The 17,529-nt window shown below is 37.9% G+C and overlaps 1 protein-coding gene across 2 annotated transcripts in view; it reads right to left on the bottom strand.

The window, feature by feature from the left end:
- PLCB1 (phospholipase C beta 1) overlaps positions 1-17,529 on the bottom strand; it is a 745,127-nt gene that overhangs the window by 238,398 nt on the left and 489,200 nt on the right. For both annotated transcript variants that reach the window (XM_019017473.4, XM_019017472.4), the window contains exons 4-5: positions 16,934-17,071; positions 1,024-1,103 (exon numbers count right to left, since the gene is read on the bottom strand). In XM_019017473.4, the coding sequence (XP_018873018.4) occupies positions 1,024-1,103; positions 16,934-17,071 (218 nt within the window). The remainder of the gene's footprint in view (positions 1-1,023; positions 1,104-16,933; positions 17,072-17,529) is intronic.

The following is a 17,529-nucleotide window of genomic DNA, read 5'->3' as shown; positions in this document are numbered from 1 at the left end:
TCTAGAAGAAGGATGATAAAATCAAAGACAAGGTAAAAACATAGAGGAAGAAAGGAAGGGAAGAGGTGGAGGCATGAAGGAAGAGTCCTTAAGTTAACAAACTCAGGAGAGGAAGCGATCCCATAAAAAAGCACTTAAATGAAGACCTGAGGTATTGACTAAAAGCAAAAGGAATTCATAGAAGGGTAAAAAAAAGGAATGTGGCTGAGGTATTAGGCCTGGAATGATGGGTATGTCTTACATAAGAAGAGGGAAGACAGAACTCTGTTAAACAAAATAGAGGACCACCTATTAATGTTTCCACTTGTGGTTTTGATTTAAAGACTTCCTAACCTCCTGACCAACCACAGCTTCCAAAATGAACACAACCAGCTTTCCTTGCTGCTCATCTTGCCTAAGTCATTATTTTCCTCGGTCAAACAATTTTTAGAAAGGCTGTGGCAATTCCAGAGTGATCTGGCAATTTGTTTTGCTTTTCTTTCCTTATTTTCCTTCTTCTCTTTCCTTTAGATCCTTTCTCTTTTCTTACTAATACTTGCTGGGATCATCCACATGGGATGGAATCAGGATGTCAGCCTATTGATTTAAGTAGTCAGGAAAGGTATTGTAGCATCTATCTATAACTCTAGAGAAATGAGGAACATATGCTGTTCCTCAGATTAATAATTGAGAGGACACACACAGATGTAGAAGCAGAGGATTATCTGAAATTAATAATTTTTAGTTCTGAGCACAGCTGCCAAGATTTGGAAGTGTCTCTTTGTTGTGTGTCAAAAGCACTGACATTCATGCGAGCTTAGCCCAGGTGTAACACGGATGTGCAGCTTGGAGGAAAGAGCAATCTTTCTTGGAAGTCTTCCAATTCTGAACAGGGGAGGTATCAGTTCTCTAATAAATCCCAAAGGAAAATTTGTGTTTATCAATGTGAGAAGTCAGTATGGCATAAACAGAAGACTCACAAAGGAGAAAGGAAACTGACTCAGAAGAAGCAACGCCCTTAGCAATAAAATTAGAGTGACTTACGCTTTTTCCAGAAATGCATCCCTGGACATGTTTTGGGCCAGCAGGTTTGTTGCCAAACTGAAAACCTCATTTGTCCATTCCTGAAAAATGTAAATAACACTTGCATTGGCTTAAATACTGCACAGTCATTAGACACATGTTTTAGCTTGGCTTCCAGGAAGACACATTAGTTCAATGTGCATGCCAAAGGTTTTTTGTTTTGTTTTGTATTATTATCCCTTTTTTGGGTAAAAATGACATAAGTAAATTCCAGTCCCTGAGAGACTACTCTTTTCCTAAGGAGATGTTCTTTGTACATAAAGGTTTTTCTACTTTTTAAAATTTGTATAAATAGAAAATTGCTATGTTTCCCTTCAATAACTAAGCACTTTTTACTATTTCCTTGAATTACAAACAGATAAAGAGTCATTAAAAATTTAAAATATGATCAAATATGTTTCCAACAGAACATGCAAACATAATCTTCCTGCTCTACTACTCATGCCAAAGCAGCTATATCTGGTATCTTTAACTGTTAACTACAGTTCTAGAAATTCTCTATACCATGTAGTCACAATGCCACATAATATGCAATATTCTCCCTTCTCCCAACACTGTCAATGTCTCACTAATCTCCTAATCTTAATCCCTACCTCATACCAGAAAGCAATGATCTCACTAGGCTTCCAAGATAATGGAAAAGAGCAAGTCTACAAAAAAATATAGAAGTTCCATTCTGGGTGATTATTTGAAACACACAACACATTCTGGGCTGAAACCCCTACAAAATTCTCCAAGAGAAGATGACACGAGAGCTAGGTCATCATCTGATATTGTTGTAGTTGACTTGGCTCCCTCTTCAATGAAATAATGTCTTTTAGTTTAATTGCTTTGCCACCTGTTTTTTTGTTATTTCCACTTTTGTTTGATTTGTCTTTTTTTTGCTTCCTGACTTAAGGCACCGATAATACGCTGTCATGTATACAGTAACATTCAAGATGGAATTGGAGGAGCAGGGAACATAGAGTGATGGGGAATAAAAGAGGGAATCCTGAGCAGAGAAAACTGGGAAAAGAACTAGAGGTGAGCTAACATGGCAGGAGTTAGAGCAAACAAAAAGTAGTCTAATAGGAATTAGAAAAGAGGGAGGGGGTTGCGACAACAAACTAGAGTTGTGGTCAGAGGATAAAGAGCATTTAGGTGTCTGGAGATAAATTAGTAAAAAATGTGATGCCAGGGCTAGGCTGCATATCAGACAGATTATCTGGCAGCCAGGTCAAGGATGGATTTGAGGCTGAGAATCCAAAGAAGGGTAACTCAGTGAGGAAGCTGTAATAGTCCAGTAGTCCAGGTGAGAAATACTGAGACCTTGAACTCTATATGTTGGAGGAGGACTTAAGAAGACAGTACAGAATAGCTGCAAGAGAGAAGCAAAATTATTGCTCACCAAGCTTTATGCAGACACAGAAGAGCATTTCACAGTAACTATCTAACAAATTAAAAATCAATTTTCCTCAAAATAGATAATTTTAAACTAAGAATAATAACCACTGGTTTCAAAAATATGTTTCTGGTATAATATTTTGTAGGCTCATGGCCAAGCTTTAGACATTTCTAGCTCCATGCCAACTTTCTGCATCGGTAAAAGTATCTATAACTGAGGGCAAGATACAGTTTTATATGTTTACCAGAGGCTAGTTTCACACCAGAAATAGGTACAGCATTAGAAAGAGTTGGGGAGATTTAACTACACAGAGTAGTTTCATTGCCCTAAAAATTCTCTGTGTTTCACTATTTATCTCGTCCTCTATTGAATTAATATTTAAAAGTTACTGGGATATATAATAATTTTAAACAAGATATTTTAATATTGGTGAGACATGTAAAGGTCCTATTTTTTAATGTTTTATATTTGTTTTTTATTTATTGGCAAACTCCTATTGCTGTCATTGATAATGGTGTCATTCTGATTACCTTTACTCATAAGGGGGTGGCAGTGTGTGATGTGAGTAAGGAGGAACATTGTGTGATTCAGTCAGCGTTGCCTCACCTGGCTGAACACATTTCTGTCACTACTGGCATGCATCAGAATTCATCCTGCTGAGCATTTAATGTCTTAATGACGCAGTGAAGAATCTTTTCATGGTGAAAGATGGTACAGGAGCTGGAAAGCCTTTTGTTAAAATCAGAAAGGACTATCTGATAACTGACTGCACTTTTGATACTATACTGAACATCTAGAATTTTGGAAAAAATTCTGGTATAGTTTCTCTGTGGATCTTATATCATAGTCAAAGTGTTCTCATTTTTATCTTATACCAAAAGAGAAATGATTGCCAATCATACATAATTACAAAAAAACCCAACTAACAAAAAGCTAGGAAACATATTAGGACTCAATATTGTCATGATTAGGACAACTAGCATAATAATATTACTCAAATCAAGGAAAGATGCATAATTATTTTCAGATCATGTTATTCAAATGTCTTTAAGCTACATCTGACAAAAGCACAACTCAAACTAACTTAAGAAATAGGAGAAAGTATCAAGTGCAATGGGTCGTTTCCTGTAATTGAAGGAAAAACTGGACAAACTGCAGCCAAAAAATGCATTTATAATACATGATCATCAGGAATTTGGAGACTGAATGCACAAGGGCTTTCTTGGTTGCTATTACTCTGCTCTCTTCCTGAGGGCATTTTTCTTTTCCTTACTGACGAGTTCTTCCCCATGGCCACCAACTTCGCCAAGAGTTGTCACATATGGTATCTTTCACCACCAGAGAAGGTCTGGCTAATTCCTCCATTTTCAGTAACAAGAATGCTGGGAAAGGTCTGATTGGTCTACCTCTTGAACAATCAATCAGGTAAGAACCTAGCAGTGTCCATGACAACCAAGTAATTGGATCTGGGAAGGAAGCAATGACCAGAAGAGGGGAGAGTATAGCAAACATGGCATATGCCCATTACCTAGGAGTCCTGTGGGAAAGCAGACGGAAGGAAAGGGTGTGTGTTGTTTCATAACTTATGTGGGATCTCATAGTTCTGCCTCGCATTCTTTTTATAAAATAGGTAATAGATTCATTTTCACTGAGTTGACTGCATAAATGAATGTGTAAATGAAAGAGACTGACTTCCATGCTTTATGATTTATGTCTTTTGAAATTAATTTTTATATCTCCTCTATTGTTATAAGTTTCAATAACCATTCTTGGCTAGAGGGCTTGTAATACTGGCTTTATGCATTTCTGTTGTAATGTGAACTATACTGGAATAGTTTACAAACATTAGGAGTCCTGGATATAACATGGGACTAGCAAGCTCTCCAATTAATAAAGTACAGAAGCTTTTGTGTAAGGGTTTGGGCATCTATGCTGGCTATGTAGACATACTTATTATGCTTTGGTTGATGTTGTGGGCTGTATTCTGAAGAACTGTTGCTCAAGTATCTTTTTTTCAGGTAAGTGAAGCAATATTGTTCTAAATGGTATCCTGATACTCTAAGGAAGAGTTCAGGCTGCCAGTTCTAGTACGTCCCAGTCCTCTTGACATTCCTCTGCCAAATGGGAAAAGTTTAACGTGGTGAAATGAAATGAAAATGAACTTAAAGAAAATTCTTCAACGGGAAAAATTAAAACTCCCCCAAAGAACAACGTCCATGGCACAGAGTAGAGAACGGAGAGATGTTTGTTTCTGTTAAAGTTTTCACAATGAGACGACTGCAGCTGTATCACTGGGAGTCTCAGGTGTATTCTTAGCATACACTGGGGAGACCTCCTCCCTTCCCTCCTGCTAGTTTCCTGAGTCATTGTTCACTTGTACAACTGAGAAAATGCTAATTGTTTGCTCATATACAGAACCCCCAAAGTTTCATTTTTATGGATTTCATGTCAATCACTCACATTCCTGAAATGATTCTTCCAACAGTCTCATGTCACTCTTATGAAAACACTTGCTATTATGCCTTTGAATCCTAGCAGTCTCAGTGTTAATTATTACTTTGGTTGTATCTGCCTCAGTGCTGTGTACCATAGACAATAAATGTAAGCGGGGTCTGTAATTATAATTGATATCGTTGTTCATTACAAAAATAATTCCATTTGAAGAGATCACATAAAAAAGGATTTTAAAAGAAAAAAGCACTGCTAATTTCCTTAGTAAGATGTATGTGAAACAGAAAAAGGGGAGCAATCGCAATTTCTTGGGCATTAAGCATGCTGCTTATCTGCTTATTATGAAATCAGTTAGACAAACTTAAAACTGCATTACTTGAAAACTGATTAGTGAACTAGGCAAGGTAGTTCCTCATTAACTTATAATTTAATGACAGAATTCTGCTGAAATATAATTTTCTCATTTGGAAATAAATTTGTTTTAAATTACCTTAATTATACCTTCCAACTTTATTTTAAACCTTTTTGCAAGCTAGATTCTTCTCTTCAAATGAAGAGGGTATTTTGCCCTTGGTAAGTCAATCCCGTTAGTTCTTCCTCTGCTATAAGAACGATTCTTTGTCTTTGGCCTTGATTGTTCCATCTTTGACCATTCTCACTGCATGTGAAGGCCTTGGAATAGCGACTCTTAAACACAGTTTTTTTTTTCTTGTCTTCTAATTTAAAAGTAAAATATTGATATCAGTTTATTTAATGGCTCTTCCTGACTTTCATATTGCAGATCCTTGTTCTAGCTTATCATGGATATAATTTATTGGATTTCAGAACACAATTCTACCATTTTCTAGCTGGGACCTTCTGCCAAATGCTATCTCATATCTATTTTATCCTTCTTGCCTAACAGAGGCCCAACAGTGCTCAGGCCAATAATATGTCCAACTGAAAAAAAAATATCCATTTTCCAATGTCCTTAGCAGCTGGGTGACCAAGATGTGCCACATGGCAAATCACATGTAAGCAGATGCCTGCTGGAGGGTTCCGGGAAAATGTGTTTCCTGATATAGATCTCTTTTCCTTTTACTGTAGGGAATGTAAATGGAAAGGCTAGAGCTACAGAGGCATCTTGATCTATGAGAAAAAGGCCACGAGAATCATAGGGGCCTCACTCAGCCTTGTTATCCCTGAGCTCCTGAATCAGTGCCAGAAACCACCTGTGGTGTCCTAATAAGATAAGTAAGCAACAATGAGGAAAGGGCCCTAGGTTGGGGAGAACAATCTGAGATGGCTAATCACAGACAACCCGCTGGCACAACACTCTGTTCCCAAATAGCTCCTTCAGCACGTAGTCTCAGTAACTCCAGAAGCATGACCTCATTCTGCACATAACCCCTCCATCATGACCCTATGAAACTTCCCTCCAATCCCTGCCTCTTTGCAGACAGCCCCTTCTCTGCTGTGCTGCCCACTGCACCTTTGCAACATATCTTCAAACTTTCTCTAATAAATCTGCCATTCTTTACCTATCACTGTCTTGGTAAATTCTCTTACCACCCACAATGCCCACCCCAGCCAGTGGCACCCACAACACTACCTTCAGGGTTCCGGCTACATGAGAAAAAAAGAAAAGAAAAGAAAAACTGAACAAAACACAAATTAAAAATCCTTAATTTGTCTCAGCTATTGTTTGATTTGGTTTTCTGTTACTCCAGGCCAAATGCAAGTCCTGAGTGACAGAATCATGTTGGACAAGTCTTTTTAAATTTGTCCTCCAATATTCATATATCTTATAAAGTGGAAGCAATAATAGAATTTATTTCATAGGGCTTTTGAGAGAATTGGGATAATTCATGTTAGACCAGTAACAGGTGTAATATATGCTTGTTAAATGATAGTAACCTAAAAAACTATTATTTATCAATGAAACAGAGACAGAGTTTCTTAAAAGTTGTTCAGAGGGGTTGGAAAGGCAATGATCACTTCTACGTCCTAGTTCTGTTTCTTGACAACTATTTTCAGCATTTCTATTCTTAAATTTCTGGGGTTTACTTACACGTTTCTATTTATATATATGGGTGTGTAATGCTTTTTTCATGTGTGTGTGTGTGTGCGTGTATAATGTTTTTCCTTGACTGATTTTAGAATTTGACTATAATATCCTGCTCTGATTGAGGAGGCTTTAAATCTCTGATTCCATCTCTTACCTGCCCTTTCTCCTTGCTTGTGATAGAGTTCTATCACTAGTGCCCTTTCCTCCCTGTCACCTCTACAATCTCAAGCAACATACTCAAACTCTCTTGATCCACTCATTAAAAATAGTATCCCTTGGCTCCTTTATGATAGGAGGACATTTACCTGCCATTCCTTTTACTTCCAACTCTCGTTAGCTTAAACTCACTTTTAAATTGTCAGTTTTTGGCTGGGTGCGGTGGCTCACGCCTGTAATCCCAGCACTTTGGGAGGCCGAGGTGGGCGGATCACGAGGTCAGGAGATCGAGACCATCCTGGCTAACATGGTGAAACCCCGTCTCTACTAAAAATACAAAAATTAGCCGGGCATGGTGGCGGGCGCCTGTAGTCCCAGCTACTCGGGAGGCTGAGGCAGGAGAATGGCGTGAACCCAGGAGGCGGAGCTTGCAGTGAGCCGAGATGGCGCCACTGCACTGCAGCCTGGGCGACAGAGCGAGACTCCGTCTCAAAAATAAATCAATAAATAAAATAAATGGTCAGTTTTTATCTTGTTCAGCATTCATAATTATGACTTTATTTGCATATAAATTGATTCTGAAAGTTTAAAACAAATATAATAAAAATTTACATGAGTATGAAATTGCAACTATAATTTTCTGCTAGGCCATATATTAGAATATATCAGCAACTATAATTTTCTGCTAGGCCATATATTAGAATATATCAGATTATTTATTTCAGTTCCAACACCATAACCCACATGGCTTTCCGAAGGGAACATTCCTAATAACAAGTATATATGTATCTTTTTAAGTTCTTTCTTCAGTTGCTGAAAATCTTACATGTTTTAGCATGGTTTATATTTGGATAATACATTTCTGGTACATTTATCCCCACCCTTCTACCTTAACTTTCTTTTGGAGAGAAAAAAAATTAAGTCTTTTTCATTTATCTGTCATCTTCCAGTTTCCTACTCATTACCTGAACCTACTCCATTCCTGTACTTGCTATTTAGACTTTAAGACCAGTACTTTTGTTTAGCTCTCAGATATTTTCTTGTAATATCTTCCTTAATTTCCCTCTTCTGATTTCACCTTTTCATTGGCTGATTATGCCTGTAAATATTTGTTGAATGAATGAAAATTATAATATAGTTATTAGGAAAATTACTAGCAAGGTATTTTCAAAAAGTATTTTTAATCCTTAGTGCCAGCTTTTCATTGGGCATCATTTGGCTTAACTACTAAAGATGACAACCAATATCAAGGTAGTAGGTGAAACAGATCAACCTGCCTTTCTCAAAGTATGTCAGTATTCCCCCGCCAACACCAATATTTTATATGTGGAGGGAGAAATTTAAACAAGGAAGCCAGATTTTCTTAGAACTCTTCTTTCTTCCAAAAAGTCATGGTGATTTTTTTTTTTTTTTTTTTTGTGGTGCTCATGTTCTTGCTTCCAGGCTAGGCACACCGGTATTGCAATCAGGGCTTACTTAGCTGCCAGGCATCAGAAGGTAGGCAGATGGAGGTATGCAGAAGAGTAGCTTGTCTCTGCAATGGAGTGGATGGAAGGAAAGAAGAGATGCTACTGCTGATGCAGTTTTCTGTTTTCTCTTTCAGGGGAGAGGTGGGCTTGTACTAACAGTAGCCCACAGTCTGAAATCACAGTCATTTCTATGTCTCAGCGTTGACATTTTCCCTTCAGCTTGACATTAATTGTTTTTATGTGGGCACCATTGAGCACTGTCTGGCTCCAAAAAAGTTCTTGTCTAGCAAATGCAGAAAAGACACCCAGGAGACAGAAGGCAGGGGTGCTTTCTTCCACAGTCACCAGAATAGCAATTGCTGCTGCTTCTGTGTATGTAAGGGAGAGACTGAAATCCAAGTTGCCCCTTTTGTAATAAAAATCTTTTTAATATGAATGTCTTTCTTTTGACTTATGAGCTTTTAAACAAATGTTCCAGATAGACGATGTTTTCACAATATAAAAGTTTAAGTTGTGCATCCTTCATTTGCCTGACACACATCCAAAATGTGCAGAATGTAGAGTAAATCTCATTCTCCAACAAAGGACACCTACCAGTATAAAATTCCAAGACAAATAGTGCAATGTATTGACACAGTAAGAATTTGGTCCTTTTTATGACTGGGTGGAAGAATAGCCTAAGATGACACAGGCATTTTTTTTTAATATAATAAGGTCAGGAATAGCAGGTAATGATGATCTCACAAAACACAATAACATGGATTTAACTTTTCATGTTTGCAAACAGTGATCTTTTTGGCACATGTATTCTACCTGCAAGGAATTCATGCACAGTTTTCCATTATGTCCCAAAACAAATTGCTGAACACAATTTATGGCACCACCTTTTCTTTTTCTTAATCATTTTTCATTTAAAGTCAAACTTACAGCTATTCCTTACTCATCATAAATTTGTTTGAAATTCAAAATAGAAACGAGATAAAGCGCACATTTTGTACAGAATATACGCAAGTGTTTCAAAATTCTTACCTCAATGCATATGTTCCCAGAATAAAAATAAATATAAGAACCTCATGTCTCTTGAGGTCACTTTTAAATAGCTAATACTATTATTTTAGGGCAACTCTAAGAAAATTCCTGAAGTTTTTGATGAATGGCCCGGAGGTGGCCTTAGCAGAACCCTTCACTTGCCCCTCTTTCTTTTCTATTTCCCACCTTTATTCCATAGACTATAATTTCTTTTGCTTAAAAGAAATTCCCCTCTCCGTGACATCTTCTCTCATTTCTTTATCCTGAAAGGTGTCAACTATTTGGTAAATAGAAGCTATTTTTCATCTGCTTAAGAAAGCGTGGAGTAACTGCTGGGTAGGGAAGTGACAGTCACAGTAACTCTGAGTGGGAATAAGGTTAGCTTTGGGAAAAAAGATTAGGCAAATGGAAGCCATCATAATGAATGCCACCTGGGTCCTCCTACTGAGAATCCTGGCAAGCTGGAGAGAGAATTATTCTGGGAAAAGCCTTAAGCAACCAATCTGCTAAGTGGCCTTAATTTCTCCCAACTCTAAATGAAAAGATTGGAGCACATGATGTTAAAAGCCACTATGACTCTAAGATTGTACGTGACCTATCACTTATTTTCAAGAGTTCAAAAGCCTCCCCTTTTCCTTTTCCTTTCCCTTCTCCTTCCCCTTTCCTTCCTTTCCTTTCCCTTCCTTTCCTCTCTCACACCTCTCGCATTTATTGAGCCAAGTACTAAGCTAGATCCTGGGAACACAAAACAGACTAAACTACTGTTTTTGACTTTCATCAGCTCGCAAATACAGGATAGATTATAAGACACACTGATTGATAATTACAGTGTAATGACTGTAATTGAAAATATGTTCAAGGTTCACAGAACAACAGATGAAAGAACAATGGGCTATGCATGGAAGTCATGAGATAGAGCGAGAGATGGATGAACTGAGTTGATGCTGAGTCCCTCGGGAGGCCTAGGACTTTTCTTGGTGGACAAAAGAGAGAAAGGCAGTCTAGGAAACTACCATATTATAAAGGCATTAATATTAAAATTGTAAAGGTAGAAGAATCACAAGTAGTTAGGAGCTGCTAGAACAGAATGGTGCAACAGTCAAAGTGGTGAATCATCAGTACCTGAGGGTAGGGACTATGTTGGGTCACTGATGAATCCTCAGTGCCCAGCGAGGTGCTTGGCACATACTAGGCCCTCAATAAATGTTTGTTCACTAAATGCACAGAAACTTCATTTTGCAGGTAATAGAGAATGAAAATGATTTAAAATATGATTAGGAATGAGTTTGTTGTTTTAAAAGGCCATTCTTATGCAGATGAGCAGGCAGATTTGTAGAGCAAAGTGTGAGAGAATTTCAGGAAATAGGTAGGTAATGACTATCCATGAGACCTGTCAAGGGCTTAACAAGATGGTAGGAAGAATGGGGAGCAGGAAAGAGATGTGAGAGCTAGTTAGGAAATTCAGAGAGCTGGTGTGTTATCTGGATTGTGCACAAGAAACTGATATAGACGAAGTTAACGAAAACTTCCAGAAAATCTCACTCATATCCTTGAAATAAGTGAATTAGACTCTCCAATATACTCACAGCTACAGAGGGGGAAGAATCTAAAATTACAAACATTAAAGACTAATGTTCAGTTTATATAACATATTTTTAGAGAGCGCATTTCTTCTGTGACATGAGAGCTACTTCAAAATGTAATAATTTAACCTACAGAGATCCTCTGATAAATTTTTCTTTTATGTGTGAAATAATATTAAAAAATCAAAATGGCTCAACAAGTTTGAGAAAAGGACAGTATCTATCAAAGCAGTACACATAAAGATCTATGACCAGTCATTACACTCCAATATCTAGCTCTCTGAAAGGCAGATGTTTGCAGCATCATTATTTGTAGCAGCCCTAAACTTACAACTACAAGAATGCCCATGAACTGTTAAGTAAATTACTGGCTACTACTTAGCAAAGAGAATGGACAAACTACAATTACACAGAAAATATAGAAGAATCTCATAAATCTCATAATATAATGTGGAATAATAGAAGTCAGACCAAAAAGACTTTATTGTATGATTTCATTTACAGATATTTTAAAAACAGGTAAGACTAATCTATCATGTTAACTGCCGATATAGAGGTGTTAGTAGGGTGGATATCTAGGGTGCTGGTTATGCTCTGTTTCTTGATCTGGATGTTGATTAGGTGGATATATTCCTTTTCCAAAACTCCATCAGGGTATAGAGTAAGAAACTGTGCACTTTTCTGTGTATGCTACATTTCAGTAAAACATTAAATAATCTGGCTCAGTTCCCATGAGCATGGCATTAACTGGCTGCCTCCTCTCAGCTTCCGTTTTTCTGATTCTTTTTATGTTGGACTGTCAATGATTCAGCCCTTGGACATCTCTATCCACAGTCACTTTCTGGCTGATCTCATCCAGCTTCATTAAAAAGTATGATGACTTTTTAATACAATCAAATACCCAATGACCCCCAAATTTACGTGTTATATTTGGCACTCACCTCCAGGCTCATATATCCAACTACCTACTCAAAATCACCCACTTGAGTATTTAATAATAATCTCAAACTGAATGTGACCAAAACTGAACTTCTGCTATATACTTCTAAACAAAAAATCATATTCTATTTTATATTTTCCCTATGTCAGTAAATGATATTTCTATCTTTTCCTCTTGGGCCAGAACTTTAACATCATCTTTGATTCCATGCATCTTTCTTTCCCATGCAACATAAAATCCATAAACATATGCCATCACTTCCTTCTTTATAATATGTGTGTGTGTGTGTGTACATACATGCAAATTTGGATTCCTTTTTATTTCCTCCACATTCCACGTTGGTCTAAGTCATTAGCAACTCACCTAAATATTTCAATAGTTTGGTAATGAATCTGCTTGCTTCCATTATTTCCCCTCCCCCATGCAGTCCATTATGGATTAAATGTTAAGTCAAATCACATCTGTCCTCAGCTGAAACCCTCTCGGGGCTTCCATCTCACTCACAGTAAAAGCCAAAGTCCTTCAAAAGCCTATGCCACCCTACAGCAAAATCAGTTGCAGTTGCCTCCTCAGTTCCCTCTGCTACTACCTTCCCTCAATCTTGCTTACCCAGCTGCTGTCACGCTTGCCCTTGGCTATTCCTAAAGTACACCAGACTATCTTTTGCCTCAGGGCTTTTGCATCTGCTGTAGTGCAAGCGCAGTGCTGTCTCTCCAGACATCCTCCTGACTTACTCCCTCACCTCCTTCCAGTCTTTGCTTAAGTGTCACTTCCTAGAGATGGCTACACTGACCACCCTATTTAATGCCCTTTTCCACTGCACTCTCCATCCCTACCTCATTTTTGTCAATATCACTCTCTTCCTAATACACTGCGTGGCTGACTTCTTTATTTTACTTATTGTGTCTCCCACACTAGAATATGCTCCACATCGGCAAGGGTCTTTATCTGTTTTCTTCACTGCTTGATCTCCAGTATCTAGAATGGGACTTGGCACATTGTAGAAGGCTTAACAAAATGTTGTTGAATAATGAGTGAACGAATCCAAGTTCTTCATTTTATGGATGAAGAATGTGCCCAAACTGTCAAAGGGCTTGAAGGCTCATATCCATTTGGCAGAAGAGTATTGCAAACATTTCTCATTTATAGACATCTTCTCTAGTGCTCTCTCCCCTTTACTGTGTTCCTTCCTGGGGCCCAAATTACAGAACTCATGAGTATGAGTTCTGTCCCACTTAGTTCCTTCTCAAAAAGAGTCAAAATTATGGCCTTTCAGGGGAACATATTTTATTTGCAACAAAGTCTTACTTTTTTCAGCAGGCAAAAAAAACAAAAACAAAAACAAAAAAACCCATATTTGTCTCCTCCAGGAGTAATTTCTCATTTGCTTGGTTTTCATTTGTTGAATTAATGGGTTGAGTGTTGTAAGGTGAACCTGTAGAACATTGTGTAGTGATTGTGTTCTTCTTGACTTTTAAATTTGGCCCAAAGGCATGATTTGTCTCCCTTATTCTCTAATTTTCAAGTTACATGTTTAAAAATGGAACCTGGAGACATCCAAAAGATTTTCTTTTTATATTATTCTGTCTCTCTTTCCTTTATAGGGGATGAGAGATGCTGTGGTTAAGAATAGGATCCAATCTAAGTCACAAAAAAGTGGCCTATTATAAAACTTCTGAAAAATTTCCACAATGACCATTAAGGGGGCAGATGGTTCTCTGTCTACTGAAAAATGCTGTGCTAAAAGGTCACATTTCTTAGGCACCCAGAGGGCTCTAGGAATGGTTTGGAAGTTAGAGAATGAACAAATGTGGTGGAGAGTGCTGATTCTGCTCTGCAAGATAATGTTACGTGCTTCCCCCATTGTATTCAGTGGTCAGGACCTGAGGTTTTATTTAGCACAATGTTTTTCTTACCTAATGTGAATCTAGACCAAAAAGCTGCCAAATGGAAGCTCCCAAGTCTTACTCAGACCATAGTTACGTTTTTTTGGTTCACATGGTGTTTTTAAACAACTGCTGCCAATATTTAACATCTTTCATGGATTTGCAGCTCCTTTTAGAAGAAAATTCAAGATCTGGCAACACTGTGTCCATGCTTCTCTAAGGAAGAGATTGTCAAAGTGTGGTGCCTGGACCAGCAGCATTAGCATCACCTGGGACCAGTTAGAAATGAAGATGCTCAGGCTCCATCCCAGACCTGCTGGGGCTGGGGCCCAACAATCTGTGTTTTAACAGGCTCCCTATATGCCTGTGATACGTGATGCTCCAAGGTAACAGTGGTACTTGCAAATCTTAAGTTTCTGGCTGAGCACTTTCAGTGTGGGGGAAAATACTCTATAGAACATCACAGCCAGGGAAGGCAAAATATTCTCCATAGCTTCATTAATTATACTGGGAACATCAAGTAGCCCCTGGGAAAATCTCTACAGATACACTCCTGAGAGGGAATATTACAGGGACTGGAGATAAAAATCCCTAAGGAAAATTAGTGGCTAGGAACCCACAGAGAAGAGGAAATTAAATATATTTTAGATAGGACTGCACAAAGGCTTAATGCAACTTAAGATATGCAGATTGATGTGTAATATAAATATATTTACTCTTAGCAAAAGCTTCCCTGAAAGCCACTGCCATTTATTGCATGTTTTTAATTGAGATTTAGTGCAATCCATAAATTGGTCACTTTTTATAAAAGGAATATAGTTCATTTGGGGAAAGATATTTTAAAAATATTTTGCAAACACTTAGAATCTGTTTTTTCTGTATTAATTTATCCATCCAACTATCCATTCATATACAGCAAAATAAAGTATATGTCACACAGACAATGTTCATTGAACTGAAATCTCTCCAAGTATAAATGATACTATAGAAATAAATGGGTAACTTGGTTTATAAAGAGAGAAAGTAGATTCTGTTTACAACATACTTGGAAAGAGTAGTTTCTAAAGACATTAGAATATTAAAACTGGTTGGCATTTTATGCATCCCATTATAAGAATTAAAGTCAATATTACATAAGCGTTAGAAATAAATCCCTGCCAATAATCACTAATGACACAGAAACCAGGACAATCAAGACCATCCTGGTCAATACGGTGAAACCCCATCTCTACTAAAAACACAAAAATTAGCTGGGCATGGTGGCATGTGCCTGTAGTCCCAGCTATTTGGCAGGCTGAGGCAGGAGAATGGCTTGAACCCAGGAGGCAGAGGTTGAAGTGAGCCAAGTGGAGTGCAGGAGCCACTACCTGCACTCCAACCTGGCGACAGAGTGAGACTCCGTCAAAAAAAAAAACAAGAAAGAGAGAGAGAGAAAAAGAAAGAAAGGAAAGAAAGGAAAGAAGAGAGGAAAGAAAGGAAAGAAGAAAGAAAAGAAAGAAAGAGAAAGAAAGAAAGAAAAGAAAGAAAAGAAAGAAAGGAAGGAAGGAAGGAAGGAAGGAAGGAAGGAAGGAAGGAAGGAACCAGGCCGACACATCTGGTGTAGCTCAGAAAATCACCAGAGCACTGAGGGTTAAAAAATTGTAGATCACAATACTTAGACAATGCGCACTAACATGAAGTGACCCTGTAGTTGTGATGCATGACATGAGAAGCTCTGTAAGGCACATATATTATATGCAGAACTCAAAGTATTCTTAGATTAATATTCTCAACTCTTGAAGGAAGTTATATGAAGGAGAAGGACTATCACTAGTATTTTATAAACTATAAAAATGGAAAAAGAAAGCTCTTCTTTAAATATGTTCATTTCAGTATTCTTTCAATGACAATTGGACATTTCTAGAGAAAGCATTGCACTTGAATCCAGGGGTCCTAGATGTTCACAGCTTCTTGTTTGCTATATTATACCTGTTTTCTAGCTATTTTTGTAAGTATCTGAAAGGCTTGCTCCTAGTGAAATGGCAGCTCCTCAATGGGTGGGCCATATCTAATTTATCTTTCTAATCTGTAATTGAATAAATATTATTTGTTCTTACTTAATATTATTTTCATTATTATCTAAAATTTTTATTTTAAAGTGTCAGTTTTTCATTATTCTACATATTAACTGAGTAACTACTACATGGATTATGGTGGGCTAGGTGCTGCCCAGGGATTAAGAAGTTTAAAGAGGGCTGAAGATGTCTGTCCCCTAGGAGAGAGCTGGAAATGACACGGACTTAGAAGTGGCATAGGGATGAGGCTAAGAGAGAATGACTTGGGAGAAAGTGTTTAGATGAAATAGAATGTGGTTTTATTTGTATTTTGTTATGCAAAGAAACTACATCAAATGCCTTATTCTTTTTTTTTTTTTTTTTTTTTTTTTGAGATACAGTCTCACTCTGTCACCCAGGCTGGAGTGCAGTTGCAAATCTTGGCTCACGGCAACCTCCACCTCCTGGGTTCAAGCGATTCTCCTGCCTTAGCCTCCCAATTAGCTGGGATTACAGGTGCCCGCCACCGCACCTGGCTAATTTTGTATTTTTAGTAGAGACAGGGTTTCACCATGTTGGCCAGGCTCATCTCAAACTCCTGACCTCAAGTGATCTGTCCGCCTCGGCCTCCCAAAGTGCTGGAATTATAGGCAGGAGCCACCGTGCCCGGCCAAATGGCTTATTCTTTATGAAAAAAATCTCCATAATTCTTAAGTTGATGGCATTATTTGGAAGTATTTTAATTGCACTTATACTTGGCAGCTGAATTATTTTTAGGTGAAATTTTAACACATGCTAAATATGACAAAAATTCAGTCTTTTGCAGGCATTAGTATGATAGCTCAAGGATTCAGATCATGATGATAAGCTTTAGCGATTTCCATCCACCATACCTTGGCCACTTCTTCTTGGAAAGCCACGAGATTCAAATGGGAGATGTTCACGAGGTCAGGCCCATACACCACTGTGATCATGCGCTGCTCCAGGCGCCCGATGTTCCCCACATCCAAAAGTTCACGTAATTTGGGGTCCTGGATAATAAATATTGAAAATAATTAGTCTATAACTAGAGATTCCAACGTGATAGCATAACTTCAACTTCTGTTGAGTTAGAATGATTTCAAAACAAAGTTGCTTTTATTCTTACTAGAAAATTGTAGGAGTTTAAGGCTCCCATTCCACAAATGGCCTAGAGAGATGAAGCAACTTGCCCAGAGGTAGTGGAGAGACAATTTCTGGCTCAAGACTATAGCCTGTAGTTAAGTGCTCTTTCTGTGATCCTATCACACATTTTTATGTGTCATGGTTCTCTATTTCCTTCAATCATCCCATAAATTGTGTATTGCAATGAAAAATCTCTATTCTTCTCCTTAATTCCTGAATGCACTAAGACAAAGAAGGTGGTTATTCTGAAATTAAAATATGACAATGCCTACGCAGGACTAGGGAAGAAACACAGCCCTGGCTCTCAGCGTAGACCTGCTCCAAC

The sequence above is a fragment of the Gorilla gorilla genome, chromosome 21 (genome assembly GCF_029281585.2).
Source record: "Gorilla gorilla gorilla isolate KB3781 chromosome 21, NHGRI_mGorGor1-v2.1_pri, whole genome shotgun sequence".
Taxonomy (NCBI): Eukaryota; Metazoa; Chordata; class Mammalia; order Primates; family Hominidae; genus Gorilla; species Gorilla gorilla.
This window is presented reverse-complemented; position numbering and strand designations above follow the sequence as displayed.